The sequence below is a fragment of the Ascaphus truei genome, chromosome 7 (assembly GCF_040206685.1).
Source record: "Ascaphus truei isolate aAscTru1 chromosome 7, aAscTru1.hap1, whole genome shotgun sequence".
Classification (NCBI taxonomy): Eukaryota; Metazoa; Chordata; class Amphibia; order Anura; family Ascaphidae; genus Ascaphus; species Ascaphus truei.
This window is the reverse complement of record NC_134489.1, coordinates 97,165,495-97,178,192: the sequence shown is the minus strand read 5'-3', so window position 1 is coordinate 97,178,192 and position 12,698 is coordinate 97,165,495. Positions and strand designations below refer to the sequence as shown.

The window sequence follows — 12,698 nt, the reverse complement described above, 5'->3', positions numbered from 1 at the left end:
TGCCAGATCCCTCGTAAGCCCAATATTTTTGTTTTTAAATTGATCCTCTCCCGCCACCCCCCTTAAAAACAAAGGTAAGATTCTTTTATTTATTTTTTACCAGGCCTTATTCTGGGGTTCTCTTGGAATGAGCCCTCTGACCTTGCTTAACGGAGGCACCTACTTCTATGGTGGTGGCACAACCACAATCCCCAGCATGGTCAGCTGTGGGGGTTAGCACTGCATCACTGATTGACGTGTCAGCAGCAAAGTTGCAACCACTCCGGGTTTGACCCGGGTTTCGGCCCCTTACCTCTGGGCTGCGGCTTTTCCTGGAAAATCTCAGGGCAGCATCTCCCCCCTCCCCTGCAGGGTCCCGTTGCCATAATGTGATGTCACATGACGCCTCGGCGCCATAAGACACCCCGTTGTCATGCCAACTTGCCGCCTTGGTGCCATTTGATGTCGCGGAGCCATGTCGACTGGACCTTGCAGGTGGAGATGCCGCCTAAAGTAAGAGAAATAATCAACATCAATACATTTAATTTAATTGCAAAAAGTTTCCGGGGTAGCCTTCAATAGAAGGTGGCAACCTTGGTCAGCAGTGATTTTTGTTGGTGGCCGTAATCTTTCAAACTTGGGCGCCACCTCTAGGCCGGTGCGTGCAGGCTAAAATGATCGGAAGCTGTATCCCGGCTTCCTAGTTCAGGAACAGATTAGTGCAATGGGTGACGTGTCCAGTTATAGCGCATTCACTCTTGCTTAAGAGTTCTCTTACTGTGAGCAAGAATTAAATGTGTATCCAGCTACAGGTGGTGCTGCTGCCAGGTTCCTGAGAGTCGGCCGCCACTGTGTCGATTAAAACTTGCTCTGCAGGGACTTCTTTCATTTGATCACTTATCTCTGCAGGATTTTTGTCACGGACAAGTGATGTGGCCCCCATTAGGTGCACTGCAGGTGAAATTCGCTGAACCTGGAAAATCGTGTAAACAAGTCTGCCAGGAGAATCAACTGGTCTGTGAGCCGTCCTACTTCCAGCACCTCAACAAGGACAAAGATTTGGCCAAGTAAGTGAGAAATCCATCGGTGTGTCTGTTGGTGTTTTCCTTATTTCAGAGTTAAGAACTGACCAATCTTAAGCACCGGTCCGCACTCATCAACGCTAACCTTTCTGCGCACGTGTGGCTATTCAGGCCGTTGTGGAGTGTGAATAATTAACTCCATTTGATCGTTTCTGCACCCTTTTTTTGTTATTTAGATCAGGGGGGCTCAACTCCAGTCCTCAAACCCCTCTTCACTCCCCTCTTCTCCCCCCCACCCCCCACCACAGGTCAGGTTTTCAGGATATCCCTGCGTCAGCGCAGGTAGCTCAATCAGACCCTCTTTCAGCACAGGAGGCTCAGTCTTTGAGCCATCGGTGTTGAAACGGGGATATCCTACAAACCTGACCTGTTGGGGGGGGGGGGGGGAAGGAGGGGGCTTGAGGACTGGAGTTGAGTACCCCTGATTTTAGATAACTAGTAAAACATGTTTGCAATATTAACAGGCTTTGCCTGTTTTTATTGTAACTTCTACACTGCATTTTGCAGACACTGTAAATTTGCAGATGCACCTTTTCCATAGCCTTATGGGCTATAATGTTCCTAATGGCTGGTCATCGTTTAGTAAATCTGGCCCATGTTGCATTTCCTACAAAATCTGTTACAAAATCTTATATTTGTGTCTCTTTGAATTGATGATTATTTCCCGCTCTTCCTCCCAGAAGGAAACCTGGGTGCATTAACCTGGAGATACTAAATACCTCCAGTATGTATCATTGTATTTATACAGCGCCAACAAATGTTCACAGCGCTTAATTACAATACAAGGTAAATAAGTGAAGCAATGGGGGTAATCACAACAGGTAAATGGCATAAGGCAAAGGGAGACCAAATGGCGGCATGGGGCAGGAGGCGCGCGCGGCCAAGCAGGATTAAGGGCGCCGCGAGGGGGGGAGGGCGCGCCGAGGGGAAGGTAGCGGCCAGGGGTAACGGACCGGCCACCCCAGGGGACAGTTAGCCGCGCGATGAGGGGGAGCCAGCGAGTTAGCTGCTGGTGAGGGGGGGTCATTGATGAGGGGGAGCCGGCGGGTGAGCTGGGGGGTTGACGCGGTACCGGAGGGCCGGACGATGCGTGTGGCGGGAGGTGTGACAGTTGGCGAGTTATGCAGTGAGGCTGCGTGTGGCGGGAGGTGATGGCGGAGCAGCGGATGGTGCGTGGAGCGACGCTGCACCGGACGGTATGTAGGGGTGAGGGGTGGTGGTGTTGGGTGGGGGGGGGGGGTGTGGCACGCGACAGCGCACGCTACCTGAGGTGGTGTGTAGTCCGCAGGGGATGAATCTGCGCTGGGGTTGGTGTCTGAGAGGAGAGGAGAGGCGGGAAAGTGGTGCTGTGAATCGTACTCACAAAGCTCTGTGATGTCAGAGAACCACACAGGCCAATGAGAGGCGTGTGGGGGCGGGGCAGGGCCACGGACCAATCAGATTGCCCAGATGCACAGCAAACAAACGTTTTCAGTTTTATAGATATGTATGTATGTATGTCAAGAAGAAACAAAAGATAATGAAGTAGCGCCTCTAATATATCCAAAATAAAGCTATGAATGAGTTAACCCTACTGTGAATGCACCCAATGGGGTGGTAAGAAGATAGCAAGTTAAAACGATGAACCAGTATTTCCAAAGAACTTAAAAAGTAATAGCAATAAAACAACACTTGTTAATATAGCATAATAACAAAGATAAATAAAATTGATAATACCACAAAACAATATAAAAAATGTAAACTAAAAAAACTTTTTATAAAAAACCTTTGAAAAAACAAAGTCCCGTTCCAAAAATAATGTCTCCAGGTATTTGGCAGCCCGTTTCAAAGGGTTCACTACTCCCTGATTATACCTATGAAAAAAGAAGAAAAGAAAACAGGCGCACACCTAGTGCATTAACATAAGTGTTTATAGAACATTAAAATCAACAAATGCCCACTCACAAAAGTACTGATCAAATAGAGCAGATATGAGATTGGCTCTCATGTGCCAGAAAACGCCGTCCGATTAGGGTAATGGTGTCCACTCGCGTCCCTCCTCCGTGCAGTCAGATAGCCGGAAGTGACGTCCCTCCAAATCGGCACCCAGCACAAGAAGTCCCTCCGGGAACCAGCAACACCAAGTTCTCAGTGCTGGCAATATTAACACGGGGTAGCAGGAACCAGCGTTCTTCATCCAGTATTGGCAGAGGATCATGGGCAAGTGACGGCTTCTATCAAACCACGCTCTACGCGTTTCGTCATCTATGATGACTTCATCAGGGGATACCCATTGGATGCCCCCTCCCAGTATTTATAAGGAGGTGATTTGCATACATTAATTAACCAATCAAACATATGATTAAACAAAAAACGATACTTTACACATAATGACAATACCATCAATAATATACTTATTATGGGGACCACATTGAACTATTTGGAAAACAAGTCCAAAAATCAGGACATAAATAAATAACCCAATCAAAACTAAAGAACTGTTAACAATATTTAAATGAACACAGAAAAATTCAACCACTGTCGATTATAGTACCAAATAGGAATGAGATAGTTAAACTTTAATAGGGTATAATTGGAATTAAGGAAATTAGGAAGAAAATAAATTTGGAAAGATATAAACATACCTTACAATGGATAGCAAAATGGTATAGCTAATTTGTTTGCTATGGAGATTCAATATATAACTCAAAGTTAATCCAATAACTAGAGTATATCACACATTTTTAACTTTTTAGTATGACCCAAATTTTAAGAGACTGGAAAGGATATTGAACTTTTACTTGTAACAGGTATGATTCCTACATACAATCTACTTAGCCTTACAACAATTGATAATCTGATTAGTTCACATCTATTAACCCATAGGATACACCTAATAAACATACCTAGTGTCACACTTAGTGTGAGTGCCAGGCCCATAGATTCCATGCAGAGCCAGAGGAGCAGTAGATGGATTTGAATTTAAAGCAAGGACAGAGGAAAACACCATCTTTGTGTGTGTGTGTGTGTGTGTGTGTGTGTGTGTATATATATTTATATGTCATAATGTTTCAAACTATTTGTCTGTATAACTATTAATTCATAAACTATAGTGTTATATAAGATTATACTAATAAATCATAATATATATTTAAATGATATATATACTTTGTTAATTATATAAATATAATGAAGAATCTATTCATCTAATAAAATATCAATAATGTGTTTGTTTATATAAATTAATCAAATAGACCATCTGTGAACAGAAACCAGATACACTCGCAAGGGAGATGTTGAGCACAATATGGGACAATAACCGAGACCATTTTATATACCCATAATAATGCACATTAAAATACATTAAAATACAGTATATGTATATTTATAAAGATTTTCACAGACCCGACACATGACCATAGTTCGAAGGGAATGCCTAAGCATTCAAGCCAGACCTCCGAAGGTCCTCCCTAATATTAGAGTGATCACACTATGGTACTTATGTCAATATGGTCATTATGTCCCTTTGGGCAGGTGGTATCTAAAATATACATCCAGTATGTTTCCCTCATACAGAGTCTTTGGAAACGATCTCCTCCCATATATGAAGGGGGAATGTACTCAATGCCCATAACTGATAGGGATTTTGGATCCTTTAGATGTTTAATACAAAAGTGGCGGGAGAGGCTATGTGTTTGGCACCCGAGAATAACATTTCTTCGGTGCTCCAAGAACCGTGTACTCAAAGCCCTCAATGTGCAGCCTATATATTGTAGGCCACACTCACATGAAATAAGATATACAACATATTCACTTAGACAGTTAATGTAGTCTATTACTTCATATGAGGTACCATTTGAGTATGATGTAAATGTATTTGTTTTTACCAAATGTCTACAGGTGAGACATCTGCCTCTTCCGCATCCAAAGTTCCCCACTTCCCTGATTGAATCGGAAGTCTTGTTTTTTTTAGTTTTTAACTTACTTGGAGCTATCAGCGTTTTGATACTCCTTGCTTTCCTAAAAATTACAGGAGCATATTTTGGCAATGAATGACCAATTACAGGATCATTACACAAAATGTTCCAATGACTATTTAGAACATTTCTAATTTGGTGTGCAGATTGATTATATTGTGTAATGAATTTTGGTGTAGATACCCCTCTTTTTTTCCTCATTTCTGGGTTTATATATTCTTTTTGATTTAACTTTAGATCTTTCTAGTAGTATATCCCGATTCAAAAGACTGGCATCTACAAATGCTTTGTTAACTATAGACATGTCGTAGCCTTTCTCCTGAAATTTTCCTGACAGATCTTTGCCCTGTACTAAGAAATCAGTGTCCAATGAGCAGTTGCGCTTAATACTGTGGATGTATGTATGTATGTACGTACGTACGTACACACACACACTCTTCGACTGAGCCACCTGTGTGGAAGCAGGGATATCCTGACCTGTTGGTGGCCCTTGAGGACTGGAGTTGGCCACCCTTGACCTATAGGAACCACTTTGCCCACCTAGTCTGCCCTGTCAGTATTTCCCTTTAGCTACTCCCTGCTGTATGATGTGCCTGTGCTGAGCAGAATCTTACACAGGAAGAAAGCTTTTCCCTTTCCAGACTCCTTCTCCTATAATGTGCAGGTGAAGGCTAACCGAAACCCGGTTAATATGCGAGTAACTACTCTAGCTAGATTTTTGGGGTTCAAACCTCCGCTTCACTGATGTATCTATTTAAGAGTTAATTTTGCATGTTCTGTGACACTACTGAGACACGGATTCACACCGTGCAAAAGAAACAACTGTTCTTGGTACAAGTGGGTTACACCAGAGTGAGAGAAGCCTGGGTTCGGTACACGGACCTTAATAATGAATATACAGTATGCATTGTGCTTTGTTTTAGCAGCTGTTTCTTTATACTAACAAGCTAAAAGGTTCATTTATCTTCAGGAGTTAAAAAAAAACATATCACGCCTTGCTTGAGGAATACAACCTCAGAGCAGGAGAGAACATCTAACCAAATAAGACTGCTCCGTCTATAACCTGAAACAACATCTTGCTTGTAACTGAGGCTTGAGATTGAAAACAACGCCTCAACAATGCATATTGGAACTGCACATCTGTGACCCACGTAACTCCCAACTGAGGGATTGGTGGTGGGGCCCCTTTTCTAGGGGTGAGTTCCAATTCCCTCATCATTCATCATTATTGTGAGTACGTGGTCTCGATCAAAGAACCTGACACAGAAGGATCTGGTGATTATACAAGAGTCACAAGAAAGAAAAAAAATTGCATTCATTTGCATTTTAGCCTATTTCTTTTTGAAGTGAGGGTTAACTTGCAAGTCATGTTGCTTGGATACACTTTAGATGGGTAGGGGAATTGGGTTCATATTTCATGCTGCTTGTAGGCAAAATGGCAATGAGCGGTGATTCGATGTAATTGCTCTGTAATTCATTATTAACCCGTCATTTATCCCACCTCCCTGATAATTTGTAACGAACTAAAAAATGTTTTGTCTTATCCCTCTCACATGTTTTTGCCCACTTGTTGGATGCCTTATTACGCTCACTCAATTTTTCCCTGATCACTTACTCCGTCCTTTTGTCCGTTTCTGTTTTCTGGATCTATGCGTTGTATAGTGCTGGGAATTTGAGAGCAGGTATTTTTGGCTTCGTGACAAATGAGTGGTATTGGGAGCAATATTGTGGATCGTTGCTTGTTCCCTATCCTGCATCTTTTGTCTGTGACCAGGCTTGTTAAAATCGTAGCAGGTGAAAGGTTTACAAGGGCTTTTTTTGGGGGGTGGAGAGGATGGTAGATCTATCCCTATACCTTTTTTTTTATCATTGTACGGGGGGGGGGGGCATTGTGGACCATTCTGTTACTCACTGAGAAACTGACTATCCTGACCTCTAGTTAATCTACTTTCTCGCTCATAGATTAACACCATATTGGCCCAAGAACTGAAATTTTTGTCTCCTTATGGGTGCCAAATTTATTTTCATTAATTTCGTAAGAAATATTTATAACCTGTGTCCATAAAGATCCCCGGATATCCACGCACCCTCAATCTGTGGGTGGGACTAGAGGGACCATACATAATTTTTTTTTACAAAGACAAAAGAAACAGCGCAAAAAACCTCATAGTGTAGTATATAAAAATTATATTGTGGTAAAACAGGTGAGTATTGCACGTACATTAAATTCAATAGTTACTAGCAGTACATGTTTTGGACATGTTACCAGTCAGCAACAGATGGTGGGTAAAGATCACCGGATGGCTCCCCTTCTCCTCTCCCGTTTCGTTCAGGATGCCGTGATGCAGGGCAGCAGCCCCTCAGCATGAATACAGCAGTCCGGTGGAATACAGCTGTCTCTCCACGTGTAAACCGTGGCTGTTTGCGGTAGGAGCAGGCTCTCAGTCACTGGCTTCAGGCGTGCGTCTGCACGTGTGGCGTCTGCTTGCAGCGCGCTTCGGATGACGTCATCAAGCGGCGCCGATCACTCTGCAGTCTCAGCCAGCCACGGAAGTTAGATGGCATAGATTGCAGTAACGGAGATGGGGCTAGGTGACAGAAATAGGGTACTGGCACACTGCAGGTAGTATCAGAATGCGCCCTCTTATCCAACGCGTTTCGTACTTCAAAGGTACTTCGTCAGGGATATCGGAGGTCTAGAATGGGGCGCTTCTTATACCAAAACCCTCTCCTGTGATTGGCTGTTTATTTTGAGTCCAGCCTCTCAAACAAATGAGGGAAATTTAAAAAGATAGGACCCCTAATACATATAACTTTATTGAGAATAGGGGAATCCAATCGATAAATAACTAAAAGTATAAAGAAACAAATATTAATAACCATATCAATGTTAAACAACTCTAAACTAGCATGAATTGAAAGACAGTAGATATAAGATACGGATATATATGAAAAAGACAGGTTGACACTTTCACAGAGATAAATTATTATTGCAGAACTAAAACATTATTAAATAACCTAATTCCTTATTAGTTGTAAAACTTTAAAACCAATAAAAGTATTTTGTACATTTTAAATAATTGAAAATTAGTTTAAAATATTTATTTTAAATTTTTATAAAAAGATTCATAATTTAGTATAAAGACCAGACATCAATTTCTTCGTTTAGTCCTAACGGGGACAGTGTTTGTAATTTGTAGATCCAAACACTCTCTTGTTTAGAGAGCATTTTGTCTCTATCTCCTCCCCTTCTTCCTGCGGGTACAGTCTGAATGCCAATGTATCTAAGACAACTCTCGTCACTATTATGTTTTAACTTAAAGTGTCTGGAGACGCTATGATTCTCTAATCCTAATCTTATATTCCTAGCATGCTCCAGGATTCTCACTCTAAGGTAACGTTTTGTCCGACCAACATACTGGTATCCGCATGGACATTGAAGGAGGTACACTACATATGTCGATTTACAGGATATACAATCTTTTATTAAAAAACTCTCATTTGTAGTGTGTGAAGAAAATTTCTTCCGTTCCAAACTAAGCATTTTACAAGATTTACATTTGCCACAGCTATAGTTACCGCTAGGTCTGATTGGTAGCCATGAAGTCTCAGATGAGGATATAGTTGGAGGTCCAATATCACTAGGTGCTAAATAGTGTTTGAGACTTTTGGCCCTGCGGTATATAAAGCTAGGCTGTGGAGACAAAGAAGAACCCAGAATGGGGTCATTACACAGGATATTCCAGTTTTTCTTAATAATATTCTGGATTTGTGTGTTAACTGAGTTATACTCTGTAATAAATGGAATTTTGATTTTATCACCCTCAGTGTTCTCGTCTATTTGTTTGAAATCTTTTTTAGAACCTTTTTGTATAAGGAGGGATTCTCTATCCATTTTACAGACCCTCTCCAACGAACTTATTAAAAGTGCTCTATCATATCCACGTTCTATAAATTTGTCCATTAAAACGATGGATTGATTTTCAAAGTCAATTTGTTGACTACAGTTGCGTTTAATTCGCATGAATTGACTGACAGGAATATTGTCTATCCAGGACCGTTTGTGGTTACTGGTTGACAATAGAAAACTGTTGGTATCCACCTTTTTGAAAAAGGTTTTCGTGTTAATATATGAACCAGTTTTAGATTCCAAATGGAGATCCAAGAAATCAATTTCATTTGTGTGAGTCTCAGCAGTGAATTTCAGATTGAAATCATTGGAATTGAGATACGATTTAAATTGATCTAAAATCGTCTCATCCCCCTCCCAGATACATAGAACGTCATCAATATATCTCTGCCAACTAATCACATGGATAGCAAATGGATTATTATTCCAAATGAAGAGATCTTCCCATACTCCCATGTAAATGTTGGCGTAGCTAGGGGCAAAACGTGTCCCCATAGCTGTGCCACACAACTGGATATAATATTGATCCATGAATAGAAAATAGTTGTGTGACAAGATATATTGAATGGCGTCTACAATGAATTCACAGTTGAGGGGATGCAATTCCTCATCTTTCAATAAAGTTTGTTTAATGGCATCAATACCTTTACTATGTGGGATACACGTATATAATGACTGCACGTCAAATGTTGCCCATCTGTAGTTTTCTTTCCATATTTTGGGTTTTAATGAATTAAGAACGGCAGTTGTATCCTTAACATAGGAGGGCAAAATCTTTACATATTTTTGCAAAAAATGGTCCACGTATTGGGACAGATTTGCCGTCAGGGAATTGATGCCAGAAATTATCGGTCTGCCAGGTGGATTTTGTAAACTTTTATGAATTTTAGGCAGATGATAATAAACTGGAACTCTTGGGAACTCAACACAAAGAAATTGATATTCTCGTTTTGTAATTACTGTGGACTCCACGGCTTCATCTAATAGAGCTTTTAAATCTGATAAAAAGTCATTGGTAGGATTTTTAGACAACTTGCCATAGTAAATCGAATCGTTTAAAATTCGAAATGCCTCTGTTTCATAGTCTTGTCTATTTTGGACAATGACTCCCCCACCCTTGTCTGCTTGTCTTATAACAATATTTTTATTTTCTTGTAATTCTTTCACAGCTTGGTGTTCTTTGAACGTTAGATTGTGTTTGATGTCGGAGAATTTAAAGTCTTTAACCATTTTAGTGAACTCATTGTTCACAACATTAAAGAATGAATCAATAAAACTGCCTTTACTATGGGCAGGATAAAACCTTGATTGAGGTTTAAAATCAGTGTGTTTGCATAAAGTATCAACTTCATCCTCATTGACTGATATCTGATTGATTTCTAAATTAGGCTGATCAATACCCAGTTTATTCTTAATGAAATGTCTTTTTAACGTCAAGTTTCTAGTAAATTTGTGCAAGTCAGTAAATAATTGAAATCCATTAGGCCCGCTAGATTGCGAAAATTTAAGGCCTTTATTTAAGACTTGCTCTTGATAAGAAGACAAGGCAATTGAGGATAAATTGAATATGCCATTGGATAGGTTATTGCTTTGTGTTATGGAATCTATCGTGATTCTCTTCTTTGCTTGGGATTTACACCCTCCCCTAGTCCCTCTTCGGGTGAATGATGTCTTTTCTGACATCGTATTATCCCTTGGTGTTGTTTCTCCTTTTCGGATTTCCCTCCCTCTGTCGGCCCCAAGTACCGAGACTTGAGAGCCTCCAGAAAAAGGGAACGCGGAGGGGATTGACGGTCAGAGTCTAATCTTGGGGGTGTATTAGCTCGTTTATGATGTTCCTGATGAGCTTCTTTCTGATATGTGTCTCTGTGATGTGTCTCTCTAGGTTCATATTTATTATTAGAACTATCTCTTCTCTTATTTTGATAATTTTTATAACTATCTTTTCTTTTATTTTGATAATAATTATCATATCTCTTTTTAGGATAATTTGTATGAGATTTTTTCTCCTGGTCATTTTGATAATTTTTATTACTTCCACCTGTTGTCCGGTAGCTACCGGTCCTTTGTTTTTGTTGTTGATCATTTGTTTGCTTTTTGGGGGGATTTTGACCATTATTGGAGATACCTTTTTCTCTATCAAATTTTGCCCAATCTTTCTGTCTTCCATTATCATAGTCATGTTTATCACGGTAAAATTTCTTTTGTTTGTTTAACATAATTTCCTCCGTGGTTGACTCTAAGGTCATTTTGAGTTCGCATTCTAATTTGGAGCAATCCTGATGTATTACCAGGGGTTCCAAAATAAGAATTTTCTTGCTAATATCTTTCTCTAATTCAGCAATGCTTTTAGTGCGCTCATAGATAATTAATCTCATTAATTCTCTAGAGCATTCTTCCTGTATTCTGTCCCACTCTTTCATGAAGTGAACGTTATCTCTCCCAAATGTGGGATTTTTTGAAAACCGTAACCCACGTGGCACCCTGCCACAATCCAGATATCTTTGGAGCATATTACGATCTAACCATTGTTTGCCTTCAGTTAGCAATAAGTTCTCTAATTGTTTGAAATGAACTTCAATGGAAAGATCAGTAGTATCAACAGCAAAGACACTGGATTCATCTTTGAACATAGAGTCAAAAAGGGCTGCCCTTTTTTCTCTACAGCTGGACAATGACCATGCCATGATGAGTTATAATATGCAATAAAACAGAACAAAAAACAACAATTAAGTGCAGCAGTGGTGAGCAAAAAGTGGTAGAAACAAAGGGTGAACTGCGCTCTAATAATCGTGATTAGTGTTATAATGTGATATTAATGTGATATTAATATAATAAAAACCTGTTACTTAATTGGTGAGGATATGCTGCTATATTCAAGGAATGGCTCCACAGACCAGAGCTAGAAAATACAAAGATTTTAGATCAATTTAAATCGTATCTCAATTCCAATGATTTCAATCTGAAATTCACTGCTGAGACTCACACAAATGAAATTGATTTCTTGGATCTCCATTTGGAATCTAAAACTGGTTCATATATTAACACGAAAACCTTTTTCAAAAAGGTGGATACCAACAGTTTTCTATTGTCAACCAGTAACCACAAACGGTCCTGGATAGACAATATTCCTGTCAGTCAATTCATGCGAATTAAACGCAACTGTAGTCAACAAATTGACTTTGAAAATCAATCCATCGTTTTAATGGACAAATTTATAGAACGTGGATATGATAGAGCACTTTTAATAAGTTCGTTGGAGAGGGTCTGTAAAATGGATAGAGAATCCCTCCTTATACAAAAAGGTTCTAAAAAAGATTTCAAACAAATAGACGAGAACACTGAGGGTGATAAAATCAAAATTCCATTTATTACAGAGTATAACTCAGTTAACACACAAATCCAGAATATTATTAAGAAAAACTGGAATATCCTGTGTAATGACCCCATTCTGGGTTCTTCTTTGTCTCCACAGCCTAGCTTTATATACCGCAGGGCCAAAAGTCTCAAACACTATTTAGCACCTAGTGATATTGGACCTCCAACTATATCCTCATCTGAGACTTCATGGCTACCAATCAGACCTAGCGGTAACTATAGCTGTGGCAAATGTAAATCTTGTAAAATGCTTAGTTTGGAACGGAAGAAATTTTCTTCACACACTACAAATGAGAGTTTTTTAATAAAAGATTGTATATCCTGTAAATCGACATATGTAGTGTACCTCCTTCAATGTCCATGCGGATACCAGTATGTTGGTCGGACAAAACG

At 40.0% G+C, this 12,698-nt stretch overlaps 1 protein-coding gene across 3 annotated transcripts in view; it reads left to right on the top strand.

The window, feature by feature from the left end:
• The window catches only part of MGAT5 (alpha-1,6-mannosylglycoprotein 6-beta-N-acetylglucosaminyltransferase), a 211,532-nt gene that overhangs the window by 187,399 nt on the left and 11,435 nt on the right, over positions 1 to 12,698 (top strand). For all 3 annotated transcript variants that reach the window (XM_075609542.1, XM_075609541.1, XM_075609540.1), the window contains exon 16: positions 889 to 1,046. In XM_075609542.1, coding sequence (XP_075465657.1) covers positions 889 to 1,046 — 158 coding nt within the window. The remainder of the gene's footprint in view (positions 1 to 888; positions 1,047 to 12,698) is intronic.